The 15989-nt window shown below is 41.6% G+C and overlaps 1 protein-coding gene across 1 annotated transcript; it reads right to left on the reverse strand.

Annotated features, from left to right (window-relative positions):
* Window positions 1-2790: 2790 nt before the first annotated feature.
* vcam1b (vascular cell adhesion molecule 1b) lies at window positions 2791-15550 on the reverse strand. The gene is made up of 10 exons (XM_085436733.1): window positions 15281-15550; window positions 12448-12750; window positions 11200-11505; window positions 10861-11118; window positions 10508-10774; window positions 9572-9850; window positions 6459-6761; window positions 6100-6372; window positions 4422-4682; window positions 2791-4295 (listed from the first exon to the last, which is right to left on the reverse strand). The coding sequence occupies exons 1-10, from the start codon at window positions 15324-15326 to the stop codon at window positions 4135-4137; spliced, it is 2457 nt and encodes an 818-aa protein (XP_085292859.1). The 5' UTR covers window positions 15327-15550; the 3' UTR covers window positions 2791-4134.
* Window positions 15551-15989: the final 439 nt, after the last annotated feature.

Below are 15989 nucleotides of genomic sequence, written 5' to 3' on the forward strand. Positions count from 1 at the left end.
TGCTTGGAGCAGACTAACCTGTGAGCTGGAGTGTTCTGGGACGTTATATTTGATCTTTGAATGGCTGCGATCCAGTCGCCTCTTTGTTACTTCGGAAACTTGGCTTGAACAATTTCTCCTCAACGACGTAATCCGATAACAACCGATCTCTTTACCCGTCGGCTTCCCGTGGCTGTCATGCGACCGGCTATTGCAGTTAATAATACAACAGCTTCTTGACATTTTTGTGTTTCTTTTTATCGCTGTTTAACTGATTTTAATTGAAAGCCTGCGTGCGCTAGTACCGCTTGCCACGAGTTCCCAGAATCCTTTGCGGTTCTACCCGTGAATGACGTCACATTTTCAATCTCTATATAATATGCATGTTAAATTTTATATTTGGGGTAAAATATCAAGTCTTTTCAAGTAAACCGGTTCAAGTCCAATTCAAGTCCCAAGTCATTGGTGTAAAAGTCCAAGTCAAGTCACAAGTCTTAGAACATTTTTTCAAGTCAAGTCTAAAGTCATAAAATTAATGACTCGAGTCTGACTCGAGTCCAAGTCATGTGACTCGAGTCCACACCTCTGGAGCACAGTCCTTGAAACTGCAAAGATAATATGCAGGACCCTCAAGCTCCCAGACCTCTAGTAGAGAAACCGAGGTTAAAGGATAAAGAAAAAAGATTTATGGCCTGCATCTCTTACGCAGTCGTTTCTATGCAGATGGAGACCTGTTCAAATAAAGCCTTGGCCGTTTGAAGTAGAACGGATTATTTCATTCCAAATGCATTTGGAATACAAAACTGAAAAATAACATACATTTATCTGTCCAGATGACTGTGGCATCTATGCAGGCACACTCATGGAGTGTGTGACTGTAGTTTATGCACATTCAGCTGAAACATTTTAGGGACTCTGTTGATTAATGCGTTTCTCTTTACTCCATCTGGTGTTTTTCATGTTGTGTGTCCTGATGGGCCTCCAAGACCTCTCACCTCCAAGTGGTGTTGTGTAATAAGTGAGGACAAGAGTTCTGCTGTGTCTTGTCATTTTAATCTCCTGTTTCGTTGGTATTTCCTGTCAGAGCAAAACGAAAATGGATCTCCTTTGTATTCCTGACCTGGAGCGTCTTAAGCAGTATTTTTAAACAATTGTTTTTAGTTGTAAAGTTTCAGTATAGATCATTTCCAACTTCTGAACTCTGGGCTATTATTCACCCTCAGAGTTCTAGTTAAGCTCACAGTGGGTATTCTTGTAAACTTTCCCTTTCACTCTTACTGCTATCCTTCTGTTACAAATCTCGGGTTGTACATGATTTAATTATCAATAAACATATTGATTTATTCTGTCTTGCAGCAGGATGATTATGTTAGTTTAAATGAATCAAAACCTAAGTCTAAGTCTACTAACTGTCTGAATGCCAGTTTAAATGAATCAAAACCTAAGTCTACTAACTGTCTGAATGCCAGTACACGTAACCAATGTCATAAGTTTTGTTGCAGTGGTGGTGAAGATATTTGCTATTAAGTGAAAATTGTATTTTAGATAGTATTTTGAATAGTATCTTATTTATTTTGTATGTGTGGTGTACCTTTACTGAGCAAAGTGCACTTCTGTTAGCTGTAGCTGTTTTCTCTGTTTTCTTATTTCTTAAGCTTCAGTTTTCACCACCTGGCTTGTTTCTGCAGTTGCATATTAGTCCGTGTTGTTAATTCACCTGTTTGTTTGAGAGCAGCATGTTGAAAGCTAAAGAGATGGCATTATTATCAGAGAGTCTGCATACGGATCAGTATTTAAGGTCTGACTCTCATCATCCACTGAAGTGGGTTTTTTTTCATGCCTTCAATGTCTTCTCAAAGCCCTCACAGTATGGAAACTGTAATAGGTCAGCCTTCCAAAGGTCCGTTTATCATAGAGATCTATGCAATGATGTTGACGGCTCCTTAAAATGGTAAATAGAACTAGAGAAGCACAGACTGTTACAGAGTCTGACTCGAAACTGGTCCAGATACTTGGTCTGATCCATACTGACTCCCCTCTTCACACCTCGCTTCTGAAACCTTCCTGTTTCTATGACAACGGGGACCCAGTTAGCTTCACACTGAAAACAAAAGCCAACAGACCTCTTTTAATTTATCCTTCCAGTTTGTTGGACCCTTCCATGATTAGGCACATCCTGCTGCTTCCTGATAAAAACAGGGCTTTTAATGTGGTTTTGTGGTTTTCTTGGTTTAGACCTTTTCAACAACAATCAGTAGATTTTCACTGGGCACTAAGTCTCTGGGCTTTTATGACACCTTTAGGACTTGAGTCCAAAGATGGATTATGAGAAACAAGGCTAAGGTTGCATATAGGAGAAACACTCACAGACTAGAAGAATGTATTATAAAGCTTCTTTTTTTATATTTATGCAGTATTTATTTTTGGCAGTAGTTTTCTGTGTCTTCAGGTCAGTCTGCCTTTTTTGGTTGTTTTCTTTGTTGTTGTTGTGGTTTTATATCTGTCTTTAGTTGCTTTGTAGTTTGTGTGTGGGGAGTTTGGTGAGAATTTCTTTCTTGGCCAGATCTTTCTTGTGAATGAGCAGTAAGGAAAGAGAAAAACAGACAGTGTTTATTTAATTTTGGGTTTAAAGGCTGGCGAGCTGAAATGACTGAAATGCAGCTCAGCCGTCACCATGGTAATAGCTGAGTCAATGCCAAGGATTCCAGTAAACACCGAATCTAACAGAAATAAAAGCGAAAGCTCGCCACTTACAGGGAATTCCCAGGGAAATCCCGCACACTGAAATTTCAAAAAGCCTGTGATAATAAATAAAGACATAAATATCTTTATTGAAAGCAAGCAAAAAGAAACTGTACACATATTTACATATCATCTCTAATAACTCTGCAGATAATTCCACATCACACCAAGTGTGCAGCAGTACCACGGCGAGAGTTCGGAGGAGACTGAAGACTTTCTGGAAGAGTTCAGCCATATGGTGTCAGCCAGAAAGTCTCCGTTAACAAGTTGAGCAACATCTTTGCTTTCCACAAATCTCTAAGCTGAGTAGCTCTCACTGAGAGGAATGTTCACAGTCACTGAAAAGTCACTAACTCAGCTGACCCTGATAAGAGAATAAAATGCTGCTGAAAGCTGACAGTGAACATTATTGCATATAAGATTATTGAGCCATAGGTAGTGTTTATTTTTCAAGCTGGACTCTTGTAGTCACATGTTGATTAGTGCCATGGATGTTGGTAACTTGCTGGGAGAACAGCCACATTTTAAAATTTGGCAGCCATGAACTTGGGAGAGGTTTCTGGGTAGTTTTGTCACATGTTGGACAAAATTAGCTTCATATGTGAACAGATAGCAAGCCACATGTTGAAATATTTAAACTGTATATCAGGAGGTAGAATTCCCATGTCACAATAACCAAGGATAAGATGTGACAGGATACGACAGGATAGGATAGGGTTTGATATTATCACATGCCGTGATACACGCCTGCTTTTGGCAAATGGAAGATAACTGTATGGCAATTCCTGTTGGGATATGAGGTTGTATTGGGAGGCTTATACCATGTTGGGATTGTGAGAAGTGGTAGTTAAACGTTAAGAGGTAGTAGTCACATTTTAGGAAATGCTAGCTATAGGTCAAGATGGGGTAACCACATAATTGGAGATGGTTAGCACACAACGCCTTATTAGAAGTGGTGGCCACACATCAGCATGTCTAATTCACATGTTACATAACCACATGTCACAAAGCAGTAGCCATACAATGGGATGTGATTGGGCCATGAACTGTAAAACGCATCTGCAGAGTTGGCAGTTACATGTGACGTGTAGCCATGTGATGGAACGTGTTAACCACACGGAAAGACAATATAGCCACATGTTCCTGGATACTGAAAATCATTATGTCATTTGTTAGCCGCTTATTGCTGGGACAACATGGTCACACCTATGAATATCAAAGCCGTGTGTTTAAAAGCACAAAGCACGTGTTGAAATAAAAGTCATCGGTCATACTGAGATATTGTCCTGCAGCAGCCACATGCACATGGTAGTCACATTTAAAAAAAAAATCTGACAGCCATAGATTCAGATGTGTTGACGCTACACACTTGGTAGCTGCATGAACCAGGGGCCTTTTAGGCCAGGGTTGGCCTCAGGCTGAAGGTGGAGCAGACTGGGGCAGTTGATAAAAGCCTTTCTTCCTGGATCTCCTCACGTAGTCGAGGAACAGAGCGGAAGCTGCTAGAACCGTGGCGATGCAGACAGCTGGGATGATGATGACGCTGAAACTGGGTGGAAGCTTGGTACTTCTCTCTGCACAAGAAAATAGGGCAGTTTTGTGAAACTGTTTACAGAACTGCTGTGGGTAACATATGTTCAAATCAAACTTGAGCATTTTAACTTAAAGGGAATAATAAAATCCAAACTAATTTTACTGACCTCTGACACTGATGCTGAAGATTTTGACTTGGTACCCAAGGTCATTGGTCACGTTGACCTGGTATAACCCCGAGTCTTTGGCTGTGAGATTGACCAGTAGGAAAGTTCCATTAGTAGAATATAGCTCTGTGCCATTGGTCATTTTCTTGAGAATCACAGCTGACGGTGGGAAACTGATGGTTTGGCAGCAGACAGTGACATTTTGCCCCTCCTGGACCACTGTAGACGGCAGGATGTGGACTGTGGTGTTCCTCGGAGGAGCTGGATAAGAAAACAGATTAAAATTAGATCTTCCTTTTTGTTGTTGTTGTTGTTGTTGTTGTACAACTACTTTTGCAGGAAATGTGAAAAGACCCAACTGAGAAACTTGTCATTTTGGGGAGTTTAGCTTTGTTCCAACTAATATATTGTGTTCATACAATATATATTACAGTTTACAAATTACTAATAACATCGCTGTACTGATTGTACTTTTTGATTTTGTGGTTTGTAACTAACTGTAGCAACATCCTTGGTAAGATGCACATCCAGCTATAGCAAGGTACATTTGCATAGTACTTTCCCAGTCTTACTGTCCAATCAAAGCACTTTAGACCACAAGCAACTGATATCCATATACTCATAATGCACTTTATCCTATAAACTCTAAGAATACTATCTACCTCAAATCCCCATGCAACTCAGCATCTATAGCTATAGGTACAGTACTATCTTTAATGTAGTAAAATCATGCTTTGAGCATAAACCACAGTACACTTGGGCTACACTGTGTTGCTGGTTCTTATAGTTTATTCATCTGGTTTACAGTGTATTTTGCTGATTTTACAGTGCATTCTGTAGACGTCGCTGCAAGTTCATTCTCTGTTGATTTTCCAGAAACACTTCAGTCATAGTTTGACCAATTCAATTTTCAATTCAATTTTATTTATTTAGCATCAAATCACAACAACAATTGCCTCATATCTGTTTAAACTAACCCCGTCCTCTTTTAACATAAGGACGTGTAACCTGAATCTCAGTGGAAAGAGGGTCATACAGTGAACGTGAAAAGCGTGTGAAAGCAGCTCAGCCGAACCTGCTGACCTTCTGTCACACCTCTAACCAACACATCATCACCTGATAGCGGAGAGCCCTGCCACAGGAAAAACAAACAGTGCCAGTTTGATACTAAACATTCTTTCACGTTTTGCTTCTTTGCGTTTCATCATTTAGTAGGTCATCTACTCCTCACTGTTTCACTTACAGCTCATGGGGCCTTTTCTATAAATATGGTTATTTTTAACCAGTTGGGTTTAGAAGGCCCACGGACATAAATCTATTTTTATGCCTGTCACAACCTGGATCAGCTCTGACGCAAGAGCAGACAGAGAAGTTTTGAATGTTTGGTAAAGAAATGATCAGAATGTCTGCTTTCATAAGATTCACTTTTGCATTATTCAATGTATTTCAACCTCTTTCACTTGATGGCCCTCTTAGGAAAACCACAGCAGCAAAACGCTTTAACTTATACTGAGTTTTCATTCTTGAATGCATGGCGGCACTGAGCCTGGCAGCTAAAGTTCTGAACTAATGACTCCACTGTAATGCCGGAAGTTTATTTCTGTCTCTGGCTTCTGATTACAACTGTCAGAGAAAAAAACAAAAAGAAGCCCGTTATAATTATTATTAATGATCTGACCTTTGACAGTGATGGAGTGAGAAGCCACTTCAGATCCATACTTGTTGGATGCTTCACACCGGTAAAGGTCAGAGTGTTCCAGGAGGATGGGGGAGAAGGTGAAGGTCAGTGGTGATGAGGTGGCTGGTTTGATTCTTTGAAGCTCCATCCCGTTTCTGCTCAGCACCAGTGCTGGGGCCGGAGCTCCATCTGAGAGACAGCTAAAGGTCACGTGACGACCCTCCACCAGCTCCTCGTCTGGCCTAATTAGCAGTGATGTATTCCTCGGAGGATCTGAAAAAGAATTAGATCAGGAGTTTAATAAAGCTGGATCTGAAAAAAATGAGAGCTGCAGAAAAAACATAAAAACAAACACTTACAGTGGACCTGCAGATGGATGCTGGTCCTCTTGGACCTCCACAAGTCTCCGCCTTCTTGCAGTAGGTCTGCGCTGCAGGTCAGCACCTGATGATCCTCGTCAACCCGGTGATGGAGACTAAAAGAGACGTTCTGTAAAACACTGGAGAAACTGAACGACTTTTCCGCCACCGTTTTGTTTCCCAAAAGCCACTGAATCCTCAGCTGATTAGCCCAGAATACATTAATGACATCACAGCGGAAGACTGCTTCTTCCCCCAGCAGGACAGGGCCAGGATTCTCCAGTACGGGATCAAATGGAAACGCTGGAGCGAGAGAGAGAGAGAAGTAAGTAGCTAATGATGATTCAGGAGTGTGAAAATATATAAATTGCGCCAATAAGAATCGGCTTCCAAAGATTTAAACATCAATTGATGGCTAATTATACATAAGAAACATTTTTCATCAAAGTCAACAGACATCAAAAGTAAAGTTTTTTAGGCTTTTCTGATATTTTGGAATTTAAAGCGGTGAATCATAGTTGGGATTCATGATCTGAAATTTTTAGATTCAAAACAGCCCCCCACCACAGAACTCTAAGACCACGAAAAAGACCTGCAAAATGTCAGTACTGATTCCAGCAGATTCAAGGACCCTGAATCCTAGCGAGACCCTTTCCTTCAATATATGCACGGCTTTTTAAAGAAACTGTTAAAGAAAATTGGACTGCTAATCTAATACAATTTCAACCAATAAAATATGTTCATCTAAAACCTCATTCACCTCATCAAGAGCTCTTCAGGCCTAACAAAGCACCAAACGTCCTTAATATCCTATAAACTCACAGATCCCATTTAAAACCTTTGAAATGGGATCACTGAAATCTCAAAGCTTTAAAAACTCTTTAAAGAATACTAGATTCCCCTGAAAGACCTCAAAAACCTCTTTAAATGAACTTCTGAAACCTAAATGAGTCCTTTTATGATTCTCAAAAACAATTTTGGTTCCACTGAATCGTTTTCAACACCTGCAAAAGCAGGGAACACTGTAAACTCTGAAAATACAACAACCACTGGACTCTAAACTATGGAAGACGAACAAACTGCAACTATGGAAATTTCTTTTCCAGATTTCCGAGATCAAAGTAAGAACTCTGACTTTAAAAACCTAGTAACAAAGTATGAAAATATTTGGAACACACGAGGCATGCAACAAACAACTGCATCTCTAAAATCTTTGTCATTGAAAAGCAAGTTTAACAACTAGAATGTAAAAGTCCGTGAATGGAGAGCTGAGCAACCTTAAGTGACTTGGAAGACTTTCAGCAACTTGATGAGGATGGTTAAGTTATGGTCATTTTCCTGCTTCTTGTCCAGTGCTGTAACGAGGTCATGCACTCTAACAGATATTCCAAGTGTGGATGTAACTGTCAGAAACACTGAGTCCTCGCCTCCTTTCTGTGTGGGAGGATTTTGCATGTTTTCAGTCTTTGTTGAAGTGGTAGGGGGGTAAAGATGAGTGCATGGGCGAGTGTTTGGCTTCTTTCCCCCATGTTGTCATTTCCTGGCAGCGTTGGAGTTCATCTTCTTCAGCTCAGATCTGACGGTCAACAAACCTTTTAAAATGAGCCTCTGTTTGTGGCTCTCAGATCACGAGCATGTTAGTAATTGTTAGTCACTGCAGTTTCTCTTGGAGCTGCTTTTTAGCTCTGATGTGATCCGGTGAAACACAGTTATTTGTTTTATAAAAACACACTGACTTTGGAGAAAAATCTAGAAAGCCTGATCTAGGTTAACTGATCAGTCATGAAAACGGCGATGTTTGTCGGGGCATGGTCTGCTCTTTATCGCCAAACCAGTGAAAGCAGTGGTGTGCAGCTCTACCCCCACACTGATGAGCAGCTCGGCGTCAGGACATCTGTGCAAACATTACTAAGCCTCATGTCTGTTATGAGCAGTTCATCTTTTGATTGCACCTCTGAGATTATTGAATGTCTGACTCCTGTTGTGTGAGACTGCTGGGAATAAAACTGACAAACATCGCATTATCTTGTGTTTTAGAAGTTCTTTCCTGCTTGTGCTGTTCTGCTTTACTTGTAAAGGTTTCGCTTCAAGTTTTTAGTACATAAAACTCTTAAAATATGAGGACACAAGTCAGACACTAAACAGTGTAAAAAAAAAAACACCCAAAACAACAACAAATCCTTTTCGTTTATCTTTAAATTCCTCTAACTTCCTCTTGTCCTCTCATTGTTAATCTGATAATTAACAATTATTAAAGAGTCTTTATCATATATTTTGCAGTACAATTCCTACTGTCAGTGACCCGGTGTTTATGTTTTTGGACTGTGCAATAGGATATTCTAAATTACATTAGATTCTCTGAGGGGTTTATGTTTAGTTTGCCTGTGCTTTAGTGTTCTTATTAGATCCTCTGGCTTCTGCTTAGTATCTAGATCTTCCTCCCCTCAGCGTCTGATCGCCTCCTGTGGTTAGTTTGTCTCGTCTTCCCAGTCACCATGTCAAGCTTGCGTGTCATGAGTCTGTCAGTGTTCCTGTTTCTTTTTGATAGTCCTTGTCCTCTGTTCGGTTTATCTAGCTTTGCTTCCCCTTTGTCTCGTTATGTCAGATTAGGTCCAACTGTGTCTCCCTCCAGTTGCGGTTCCCTCGTTACCCTCCGTGTACATATTGTGTGTATTGTTCCTCGTCGGGTTGTCTGTGTGGCAAGCGTCAAGTCAGGTATTTCATGTTTAAGTGTTCCTGGTTGACGTTTTCACGTCCCTGTTCATGTTTCATGCCTTAGGTTCCCAGTTCATCCTGTTTTCAGAGTCATGAATTCAGGTTTTAGTTGCTTTTCCCAGTTGAGGTTTTGTTAGGTTAGTTGTTGTGTCTCATTTGTTTGTTGCTCAGTTTTTCAGCCATCAATAAAGGCTCGCTTTTAGTTTAAGCTTAGTTCTGTCTCTGGTGTCTTCATTTGGGTCCACTCTCCACTCGACACCTACTGCAATCTCTAAATGGTTTGAGAGGATTCTTCAAATGAACATGAAAATCTACTTAATAGGTTTAATAGGTGTGATTTGAAACCAAATAAAGTGGCAGTGCGGGACTATAACTGCTATCAGGTGTGTCAGACTCACAATAGACATGGACTTGAATGTTTCTGCTCCTGTTGACGGTCTCGCACTGAGCCTGACAGCTGTATTCACCCCGATCCTGGAGATCCAGGTCCTGCAGATGGAGCACAGAGAGTCCGTCCTGCGGCCAGGTTGTCTGGAGGACAGTCTGGTTCTGGTCTTTCCTCAACCAGGTGAGGAGGATGGGGGTGTGCAGACAGCCGGAGGCCTTGCAGCTCAGACTCAGAGCTGAACCTCTCGCTGCAGAGACCTGAGGACTCGCCTCAACCTGTAGAGGGTGAGCTGGAGGAACACAGACATCTTACTGATCCTGCATGTTCACACTGAAAGCAGTTATTCTAATCTTGTCTGTGAAGGCTCTTTTACAGGAGAGGCTTTTTTTTTACCCTCACACCATTAACTTGAATAGTTTTTCTCTCACTTTAAACATGGATCCAAACTAATCTGCAAAGTGGTTAAACTGGGTCTGGTCCATTGTAGCTTAATCAATAATTATAGCTAAGCCTCCACTTTACTACAGAGGTTCCTTTCTCTGTGGCTGCAGGGCTATGAGATCAAACTCAAGAAATGTTTTGATAAGAAATGTAACACTTCTCATTACTGTTCCTACTACTACACCCTCATGTTGGAGGAACGAGACACTTGACCTGCACCTGAAAAATTACAAATGAAATTGATGACTATATCAATTGTATTGCAAGATAGATATTGTGACATCTATGATGCTTTATGTCTGCAATAATCTGGTGTGACATCTGAGGAAGAATATTCACAGCAGGTTGAAGGATCAGGAAATGGGATTAGAGACGTCCATCACAACACATGATGGTCATTTAGGAGTACCTTCACATGAGGTACTTTCATTAATTTCATTTCATATTAAAATTTGAGAGTTTTTCTGAGATCACCTTGTAAGATACAAACTGGAGGAAAGACTACCTCTGACAGTGATGGAGCTGGAGGCCAGCTGGGATCCGTACAGATTAGAGGCATCACACTGGTAGACGTCAGAGTGTTCGAGCAGGGCGGAAGACAGGTTGAAGATTATCGTGGACGCTCTGTTAACGCTTTGAAGCTCTGTCCCATTCCTGCTCAGCACCAGTCTGGGGAGTGGAGCACCCTCTGAGCTACAGACAAAAGTTACCTGCTGACCCTCCACCACCTCCTCACCCGGAATTACAGAGAGGGAGGTGTTAGTGGGTGGACCTGTTAGGGAGACACAAGGGATACAACTGACTCATTGAAACTAAAGGAAGTGCACATACTAAGAGTGAAACAGGACCATCACTCACTGTGAACCGTGACGTCCACGGCGCTACTGTGGGTTCCTTCCGTGTTTCGCGCATCACACTCGTACCGTCCAGCCTCAGACACTTCCACCGCTGTGAAGTTGAGCTGACCGCCTTGACCGCGTTGCAGAGTTCGGCCATCTGCTGTTCTGAAACTCCAGGTGATGGTCGGCTCAGGATTTCCCTCTGCCAAACAGGTGAGAGTGAGCGGAGAGCCGGCCATAACTTCCTTAGACTCCAACTTCTTCACGACAGGAGCATCTGGAGACAGAGAAGTCGGGTTTATGAGGACACGGACAACAAGACTCAGACGCGAGGACTCAGAACCAAACCCAGACTCACATAAGACATTTATTGGCACTGCGCTTTCTCTGGTCTTCTTGTTATCTGGCAGGTCCTTCAGCTTCAGTGTGACCCTACAGGTGATATTTCTTCCCTGATCCATGTTTTCAGCTGTGAAGTTGTAGTCAGACTGGACTGCCCCGGATTCACCATCTTGCACTGTGGTCTGCAGGATAGTGTTCCCACTGTGCCAAGTGATGTTCACCTCCTCATCAGGATATATGTTAAATGCCTTGCAGGTCAGGGTGGACTTTACCCCCAGTTTGACATTATCCTGGCCTGTGATGACAGGGTCCGACGGGAAGGCTAGAACAGCAGAGACACAGAGGGCAGGCATTAATTCTTATAACAACAACAGTCTAATAGTAAATAAAAACGGTGCAATTCTACTTGTAGCACCTTAGGTTTGGTTCCAATGTGGGTTTTGTGTCTGGATAATTCATAAGCACACAGTTTTTTTAATGCTAACTTCTCTGCGTGGATGCTGGTGAGGCATGAAGGTAACGCCACTTTGACAGACAGGGGCCCCGACACAGACAGCCAGCTGGTGACTGATTAGGCTGATTCTGGTGTCCACAATGATTCAGAGTGAGGCGGATTACATTGTACTTGCTACAGTGGATTTTTGTTTGCTGTAGTAGAATTAAAGTGATGCACTAGAAAAGCATATTTCTGGGAGAGAATGAAAGCCCCTAAAGTCTTTTGCAGGACTTAAAAGCCAAGATTTGTTCACCTTTTCGCTTGATTTTGGTAACCAAAACGGCTCGGTATAGTGTGGAAAGGATCGCGGTTTGGATTAGAATGGACCCTTTCACAAATCTAACTACGTATCACAAGGTCAAACTTCTTCGTCTTCCTCTGTGATGTGAGCCTTGGGAGGGTCGGAAGTAATCTAATGGATTACCCTGCACTTTGAAAAATTATCCTAAAGTGACAGCAAGTGTTTTAAAATAAAGTAAACGTGGTTATGAAAGATGAAGGCGTAGGATATTAGAGGAAGAAACAGTATTTGGTGATGCAAGGTTCTTAGACCTCTGTTTCTCAGCAAAAGGTTTTCATCCACATTCCTGTGATTCCTAATCACACTCTGCACTTCGATCTCATCTTGATCTTAGATTTAAAATCTACTTTATGTGTACAGAGGCAAAATTACAAAAGTGCACTAAACTCGTGTTGTTTTAAATAGAGCAATAACAAAATATATAACATAACGTTTCAAATGTATGCTGCATTTCAGTGGTAACTCACAGTAAACCTGCACCGAGCGTTTCGCTTGTTTCCTGTCTCCATTGCAGCTGACCGTACACAGTATCGCTTCATCATGCTCCATCTTTACACGCTCAAAGGTCAACACAGAACAAGTTTGGTTGGTGCTGATGGACCCGCTCAGAGGCCGGTCCCCCAGAATGGACCAGGAAACACTTGGCGTTGTGGTACAGCCCTGAAACAAGCAGACCAGCTGCTGACGCTCACCCAGACCGAACAGAGCGGTTTCAGGAGTTATGTCCACCCGTAGAGCCAAAATGTACTTCGATGACATCAGGAGCACAGCTGTGGACGGAAACAACAAAAATTATACAAAGCAACAACATCGCTGGGCCAGGTTCCAGAAAACAGGTTTAGTGAAAAGTTAGTTTGTTAACCTTGAGTTGAACCTCAGGTAAACTTTGCCTCAAATACAGATGATGTATGAATGAGGCTGATGAATATATAGCGCCAAATCACAATAACAGTTGCCTCAAGGTGCTTTATATTGTAAAGTAAAGATGCTGCAATAATACAAAAAGGGGGGGGGGGACTCAATAATTAGATGACTTGTGGGGAGGAAGAGAGGACAAAAGACATTGTAAGAGAGCCAGAGACTTTTAATAACTAATGATTAAATGTAAAATGGTGTATAAACACACTGAGTGAAAAAAGGTGACCGAAGAAGAAATATCATGGGAAGCCCCCAGCAAGCCTAGACCCATTGCATCATAACTAAGGGAGGATTCAGAATCACCAGAATTCTTAAGACTAATCTTAAAAGTAGAGTGAGGGCCTGTCTCCCGAATCAAAACTGGGAGTTGGTTCCACAGAAGGGGGGCCTGAAATCTGAAGGCTCTGCCTCCCATTCTACTTTTAATTTACTCTGGGAACCACAAGTAAGCCTGCAGTGTGAGAACAAAGTGCTCTAATGTGGTGATATGGTACTATAAGGTCATTAAGATAAGATGAGGCCTGATTATTTAAGACCTTGTACGTGAGGAGCAGGACTTTAAATTTGATTCTGGATTTAACAGGAAGCCAATGAAGGGAAGCCAATACAGGAGAAATATGCTCTCTCTTTCTAGTCCCTGTCAGTGCTCTTGTTGCAGCATTTTGGATCAACTGAAAGCTCTTCAGGGAGTTTTAAAACATTCCGATAATAAGGAATTACAGTAGTTCCAGCTAAAAGTAATAAATTCACAAACTAGTTTTTCAGCATCACTCTGAGACAGGATGTTTCTAATTTTAGAGATGTTGTGCAAATGGAAAAAAGCAGTCATACATATTTGATTAATATGTGCATTGAAGGACATGTCCTGGTCAAAAATGACAGATAAAGTTGAGTGTCATCTGCATAGCAGTGAAAATGTTATTGCTATGCTCTCTAATGATACTGCCTAAAGGAAGCATGTATAACAAAACTGGTCCTGGCACAGAACCCTGTGGAACTCCGTAATTAACCTCAGTGTGTGAAGAGGACTCTCCATTTACATGAACAAATTGGAGTCTTTTAGACTACAATTTGTTCATGTAAATGACTACACCTACAGCATGCTCTAATCGCTGTAATAAAATATTGTGGTCAACAGTATTGAACGCTGCACTGAGGTCTAGCAGGACAAGCACAGAGGTGAGTCCACTGTGAGAGGCCATCAGAAGATCATTTGTAACCTTCACTAAAGCTGTTTCTGTGATGAGCTCTGAAACACTTCAAATAAACCATTCCTCTGCAGACGTTCAGTTATCTGTTCAACAACTACTTTGTCAAGAATTTTAAGAGAAAAGGAAGGTTATCCACGTGGATGGAAATGTATCAGCACCTGATGTTCTTGTGTGTCTACCAAGCAATAACCTGTGGGACTAAACAATTTAGCCAGTGTAGAAGAGACAAAAACTATAGTTCATCTGTGCTATCATGTTCAAATGTCCACGTTTACAACATTAAAAGCACATTTACAGTTTGGTACAAATAAACAGTTTTGGTTTCTGTTGAGCTTCCACCTTCATAAAAACTTTATGATAGCTCATGTTTTTAGAACTCATTCATTTGGATACTGGCGAGACTTAAATTACGGGTGTAGTTGCTTTGATTGCAGCCTCGCCTTGTAAACTGTGCTGGACCTCTCCATCGTTTCTGTGGTACATTTTGGAATATTTAATGGATTGTGAGATAAAAATTACAAAATAGTCAATAAAAAGGAGAGCCCAAATTCAGTACGTGGAAATAGAAGAACTGAGGTGGCCAGGTGTCAGTCTAAGCAGCCACGGCCTGCCCCCACTATCAGTGCAGTTGTTATGAAGGGGAACAGCTTAATTTGTACCATACTGGAAAGACACTTTTTAATTCTGTGAAGCTGCACGTTTTAACCTGAGACTGACCCACTTTTAGAACCATCCACGAGTGGCCATTAGAGGATTTGGAGTTTCTGGCATTTTTATGTTGTCACTCCGGTTTCCAAATGTTGGGGTTTTTTGGTTTTTGTTTTTTTAGTAGGTTTGTTTTTTTGTTTGTTTTGATTGAGTTACACCAAAACATAAAAGAGTTTACTGTAAATTGCAAAGGAAATGAAACATTTCATATTTTCATGAAGTTGAATGTGGCTTTTAATGTGAGTTTTCGAATTTTCCTCATATATTACGCATGTTTCTACTTTTTATTCTTTATTTGCGCTATACTAACCACATGCACAAAAGCTGATGAAAAAACGAGAAAATGACGAACGAAATCTCAAATGAAAATTCAGAGGTTACAATAACCCCCACCCCAAAAAATCTCTCTACGTGTAAAAGACATCATATAACAGCCAGATTTATCAGAAGGAAGGACATTTACCTGAGATGAGCTGAACAAAGAGCCTGCGGACACACAGAAGATCCATCTTCTCTGCTGAGGCTACAAACACGCTGATGGATGGATGGATGATGGGCGGATGGATGGGTTCGTGAACAAACAGAGCAGCGTCTCGTTTCTCGGAGTTTCGGGATCTGAAGCAGAAAATCCGGCAATGATGAATCACTGAGGGTCTCTGAAGCCCTAAACAGGGCTGATGAAGCAAACGCCCCCTCCCGTCATCCAGCTCCAAGCGCCTGTGTGTGCACGCGCGGGCAACAGCGCCCTCTGCGGGACACGCGGTGAGCGGGAAAACTTCACCGTCGCTTTGTGCTGTGTTCACTGCTCCTCGGCCTTTCCTCACGTTCTCTTTTCAACATCCTGTCGCCTTTTCTTTCTCCTCGTGTCTGTGCACTACACGTTTCCAGCTTTTTCTCTGTCATGCTCCTGTTAAATTTAGTTATTCTCTACATGTGATATTCCTCGTTTCACACCTGGGTTTCTCTATTTATGTGAATCTGTTTTTTCAACGATCTTTTTCAGTGACATTAAATCACCCACAAGACAGAAGCGTCACAGGCAGTGGTTATAGTAAGAAGGACAAATCAGCATTTTTCTTGGACTCCCAGCAGGAACTTTGTGTCCTGTGAGGGAAATTCCTAGGGCTGAATCCCAAAAAGAAGAAAACATGCCGTATGTTTTCTGGTATTAT

This window comes from Copadichromis virginalis, linkage group LG17 (genome assembly GCF_057382275.1).
Source record: "Copadichromis virginalis isolate Kocher_CV1m ecotype Utaka linkage group LG17, C_Virginalis_male_GT1.1, whole genome shotgun sequence".
Classification (NCBI taxonomy): Eukaryota; Metazoa; Chordata; class Actinopteri; order Cichliformes; family Cichlidae; genus Copadichromis; species Copadichromis virginalis.

What these genes read in the sequence shown, in the direction of transcription:
- vcam1b (XM_085436733.1), bottom strand. Translation starts at nt 15,326, where the DNA reads ATGGATCTTCTGTGTGTCCGCAGGCTCTTTGTTCAGCTCATCTCAG. An exon ending in AGTGCCAATAAATGTCTTAT is followed by an intron (nt 11,119 to 11,199) that starts GTGAGTCTGGGT and finishes CTCTGTCTCCAG; the next exon opens with ATGCTCCTGTCGTGAAGAAG. An exon ending in CATCCATCTGCAGGTCCACT is followed by an intron (nt 6,373 to 6,458) that starts GTAAGTGTTTGT and finishes ATTCTTTTTCAG; the next exon opens with ATCCTCCGAGGAATACATCA.